This window comes from Chrysochloris asiatica, unplaced genomic scaffold (assembly GCF_000296735.1).
Source record: "Chrysochloris asiatica unplaced genomic scaffold, ChrAsi1.0 scaffold00012, whole genome shotgun sequence".
Taxonomy (NCBI): domain Eukaryota; kingdom Metazoa; phylum Chordata; class Mammalia; order Afrosoricida; family Chrysochloridae; genus Chrysochloris; species Chrysochloris asiatica.
The window spans coordinates 32,154,263-32,159,700 of NW_006408530.1; the positions used below are offsets into that span (position 1 = coordinate 32,154,263).

Consider the following 5,438-nt stretch of genomic DNA (forward strand, 5'->3'; position numbering starts at 1 on the left):
AAAATACCCAAAACATGAAAGCTTTAAAATGTATATAATCTCTGATTAATAATCATTTCTATAAAGAACAATTAATAAATGACAATATGTTAACTTTTCATGTACTATTTTATCTTATTTCTTAAGTTACAGAGAAAAACACAGATGAACTGCTTATTAGATATAGGTCCCTATACTCGGTACTCCATTCTAGCAGGTCAGATATTATAAAGCATAGTAAAAGCATATCAATATGAATTTAAAAGCAAATAGTATTATAATTCACATAAAAGAGTGAAATTCTCACCTAATAGGATCTTCACAGGCACCAAATGGTAACTTGCCAAATTCTAAGCCTCCAACTTCACCTCCTACAAGAGCATCTATATCTAAACAAAATAAATACTTTTCTATTATTTGGCAAAAAATAGAGAAGCTAATCTATTACGATTAAGTCCTTTGGGAAATTAAGCTTTAAAAAGGCCTAAAATAAATAAGAGCACACATCAGGTACTAAAGATTTCCTGTGAGAATACAATAGTTCCTGTTTAGCAGGTGCTTCATTCAAACTATGCATCCAATAATTCAACCTTCTGAACATTCCTTAAGTAATATACCTTATTACTCCTATAATTTCTATCTATATCTTTAGAAATGTGATTAATATCATCTAAATTAAGATTATCCAAGTATTAAAATTTTAATCAGCAACCTACATGTATCAGTTTTGCTGTTAGTAATTTAAAACCAACAAATTAGCAAGTCTCTCATTACTAATAAAATTACACTTTGGTTGAGAGTACATAGAAATGTTTAAAGATCAGGAAAGAATCTCCACTCCATTATGATTAATTTAAGAGCTTAGAAGATAAGTTAGAGGGTAAGTCATTTTCCTTTGCTCCTCTCCCTCTTTAAGAAGTAATAAACAGTCTCAAAAGACATCAAGAGGATGCATTTCTCTTTGAAATAATGCAGATGGTTGTTTGCAATTATTCACACTACACTGGGAATTCCTAAAATTAAGTCTATTGTTGAGTTATGAATATCCCTCAGATTTTCTAATATCAATTTTGACAATTATTTATACACTAACTCAATTATTAAAGTTAGTCATTTAATATGCCTCAATTACTTGACTCAGTAAATTTTCTAAAGTCAATCTGCTCCATTTTGCAAGCAAGGAATACTTATAATATGATCACAATGACTAGCTTTATTACTTACAGAGCATATTTTAGTATGCTGCTGTGGTTGTAGTATGCTATTAAGTAAGTTCCAACTCATAGGATTTCCAAGAACAGCTGGTGGGTTTGCACTGCTAATCTTGTGGTTAGAAGTCTAGGTCTTATCCTACAGTGCCACACCAAAAATTGTTATGACAGACTGAAGAAAGGTTTTAGCTAAATTAAAGTTGAGAAGGAACATTACCACACATAAAGAAAATGGTGTTTGGTGTTTAAATTCCAACTTTCATCACTTGATGCCATGTTTCTTTGCATCAGTTATTTACATTCTTTATAAAAGAAAGTTAATAATATCTATCACATTGTTGTTTCCTTGGTAAGTGCCATCAAATTGGTTCTGACTCATAGAGACCCTATCCAGGGTTTTTTGAGAAACTGTTAATGGGCTTGAACCATTAACCCTGCAGTTAGCAGTTCAGTGCTTATCCTACAGTGCCACACCAAGACTCCATCTGTCACACAAGAAAATAAGATAGCACATAAAAATGCCAAGTACATAGTCTGGCCCATATTACATAATCAGTCCCTTCCCCTAAGAGAAAAATCTAAGAACTTAATGGCCTTCAAGTCATTGGGGGGAAGGTTAATTTTTTTATCTCCATTAATAAATCCTGGCATTAAAGCATTAAGAAAGGATTGACTGGCAATTGAAATTATAATGCTAAGATTCTGGCTTTTGGGTTTCTTAAACAGATCATATTACCTTGGGAAATGTTCAAAATTGCTTAGTAATACAGTTGCTATTGTTAAGTGCCGTCAAGTTGGTTCCAACGTACAGTGACCCCATAGACTGGTGGGTTTTAAACTCTGACCTTGGGGTTAGCAGTTCAATGCTTATACTACAGTATCACACCACTTAAAAATAGTGTGACTACAGTAATAGAGTGGCCTGAGATGAAAATAGCTAAAGGAAACATAGGAACTGAAATTTCCAACACCATAAATTCTCCAAGTGGTATGGCTGGTGGTGGCTATGTGCTGTGGAGTCATTTCCAAACTCACAGCGATCCTGCATAGGGTTTCCGATGCTATAAATCTTTAGGAACAGAAAGTCTCATCTTTCTCCCACGAAACTGACAGTTTCGAGCTGCTGACCATGAGATTAGCAGCTACACTCGTAACCACTACACTACCAGAACTTCTTATAAGGGGTACAGCTGTCTGGAAATGAAATTGACAAATTCTACCAACTTCTTCCTGAAAATAATCAAACATGCAGTCAAGAGTCATTGATTAGGATACAAAAGAAGCAAAGAGAAAGGATTGGGGTTGGAAAATGCAGCCTTGGTGTCAGAAACAATGCTAAAGATCGCATGAAAAAAATCTGCAAGACCAATGTTTTATTCCTTGCAAATACATTTGTTTTCAACAACATAAACAGCAACTATACACAGGGACCTCAGACGGGATACAGAAGAATCAAATTGACTACATCTGTAGGAAGAGACAATAGAGAACCTCAGTAACAGCAGCCAAAACAAAGCCAGGAGTTGACTTTCAATTGCTCACATGAAAGTTCAGATTGAAGCTGAAGTAAAAATCAAGTCTGTGACAGCCAACATGTGACCTTTGAGTACATTCAATCTAAACTTAAAAAGAGATCATCTCAAGAACAGATTTGATGCAATGGACACTAATGACTGAAAACCAGAGAAGTTTTGGGATGACATCAAGAAACTCACACATAAAGCAGAAGGCCATTAAAAAGACAGGAAAGAAGGAAAAGACCAAAAGGGATGTCAGAACAGACTCTGAAACTTGCTCTTGAATGTAGAAAAGTTAAAGTGACAGGAAGAATGATGAAGTAAAAAAGTTAAACAGAAAATTTCAAAGAGCATGTTAAGAACAAAAAACATTATAATGAAATGTGCAAAGACCTGGAATTAGAAAATTAAAAGGGAAGAACACGCTCAGCATTTCTCATATTAAAAGAAATAAAGAAGAAATATAAGACTCAGGTTGAAATATTAAAGGATTCTTTGGTGAAAATATTCAGTGGTGTACAAAGCATCAAAGTAAGATGGAAAGAATACACAGTGTTACTGTATCAAAAAGAACCAGTCAATGTTCAACCATTTTAATAGGTAGCATGTGACCAAGAACCAATGGTACTGAAGGAAGATGTCCAACCTGCAATGAAGGCAACAATGGGGAAACAGGCTCCAAGAATGGATAGAAAACAAATTAAAATGTTTCAACACACTGATGAAGCACTGGAGGCAGTTACTCATCTATGCCAAAAAAAATTTGAAGATAGCTATCTAGCCAACGGACTGGAAGTGATTCATATTTATGCCTATTCCAGAGAAAGGTGACCCAACAAAATGCAGATATTATTGAGTATCACTAATATTACATACAAGCACAACTTTACTGAATACAGTAAAAAATGGATGCAGCAGTACAGTGCTGTTAGCTATTCATGTCCAATTCAGAAAAGGATACGGAATGAGGGATATCATTCATTGCTAATGACAGACAGATCTTGGCTGAAAGCAGAAAAGTATCAGAAGGGTGCTTACTTGTACTTTATTGACTAATAAAGATATTCGACTGCGTGAATCTTAACAAACTATAATGTTGCAAAGAACAGGTATTCCAAAACACTTCACAGTGCTCTTGAAGAACCTGTACAGAGACCAAGAAACAGTCATGGGAACAGAACAAGGGGATACTCAATGATTTAAAATCAGGAAGTATGCGCACCAGGGTTGTATCCTTCACTATACTGACTCAATCTGAGCAAATAATCCGAGAAACTGGGTTCTATAAAAAATAACGTGACATCATGATTGGTGGAAGGCTCATTGTTGTTAGATGCCATCGAGTTGATACTAACTCACAGCGAGCCTATGTACAAAAGAACGAAACATTGCCTGGGCCTGGGCCAACCTCACAATTGTTGCCACACTTGAGTCCACTAATGCTGCCATATTGCCAATCCATCTCGCTGGGGGTCTTCCTCTTTTTCTCTGACCCTCCACCTTACCAAACATGATATCCTTCTCCAGCAAGTGGTCCTTCCTGACAATATGTCCAAAGTATGAGAGACAAAGTTTGGCCATCCTGGCCTCCAACGAGCACTCTGGCTGCGCTTCTTCCAACACAGATCTGTTGGTTCTTTTGGCAGCCCGTGGCACTTTTAGGATTCTCCTCCAGCACCACAACTCAAAAGCATCAATTCTTCTATGGTCTTCCTTATTCACTGTCCAGGTTTCGCATGCATATGAGGTTATTGAAAATACCACGGCTTGGGTCAGGCGCACTTTAATCCTCAAAGTGACATCTTTGCTTTTCAACATTTTCAGAAGGTCTTGTACAGCAGATGTGCCTAACGCAATATGTCGTTTGATTTCTTGACTGCTGCTTCCATAAGTGTTGATAGTTGATCCAAGAAGAATGAAGTCCTTGATAACTTCAATCTTTTCTGCATTGATAAGAATGTTGTGTTTTTTGGTCCAGTGGTGAGGATTTTTGTTTTCTTTATATTGAGAAGCAATCCATACCGAAGGCTGTGGTCTTTGATCTTCATCAATAAGTATTTTAAGCCCTCTTCACTTTCTGCAAGCAAGGTTGTATCATCTGCATATCACAGGTTGTTAATGAATACTGATGCCATGTTTTTCGTCATATAATCCAGCTTCTCAGATTATTTGTTCAGCATACAGTTTGAATTAAGTATGGTGAAAGAATACAACCTTTCTTAATTTTAAACCATTCAGTGTTCCCATGTTCTGTTCGAACAACTGCCTCTTGGTCCATGTACAGATTCCTCATGAGCACAATGAAGTATTCAAGAATACTCATACTTAGCAATGTCATGATCCACACAATCGAAAGCCTTTGCATAGTCAATAAAGCACAGGTAAACATCTTTCTGGTATTCCCTGCTTTCAGCCAAGATCCATTGGACATCAACAATGATATCCCTCATTCCACAGCCTCTTCTGAATTCAGCTTGAACCTTTGGAAGTTCTCTGTCAATGTATGCTTGCAGTCGTTTCTATATCACCTTTAGTAAAACTTTACTTGCATAGAATATCATATATTGTCTGATGATTTCCATATTCCTTGGGTCACCTCTCTTTGTAATGGGCACAAATACAGATCTCTTCCAATCAGTAAGCCAGATAGTGGTCTTGCAAATTTTTTGGCATAGATGAAATGAGTGCCTCCAATGCCACCTCACTTTCTTGAAAGACTTCAATTTTTAAT

The 5,438-nt window shown here is 36.2% G+C and overlaps 1 protein-coding gene across 2 annotated transcripts in view; it reads right to left on the reverse strand.

The window, feature by feature from the left end:
* Positions 1-5,438, reverse strand: part of RAB3GAP1 (RAB3 GTPase activating protein subunit 1 (catalytic)) — a 132,497-nt gene that overhangs the window by 69,910 nt on the left and 57,149 nt on the right. For both annotated transcript variants that reach the window (XM_006834583.1, XM_006834582.1), the window contains exon 9: positions 287-368. In XM_006834583.1, the coding sequence (XP_006834646.1) occupies positions 287-368 (82 nt within the window). The remainder of the gene's footprint in view (positions 1-286; positions 369-5,438) is intronic.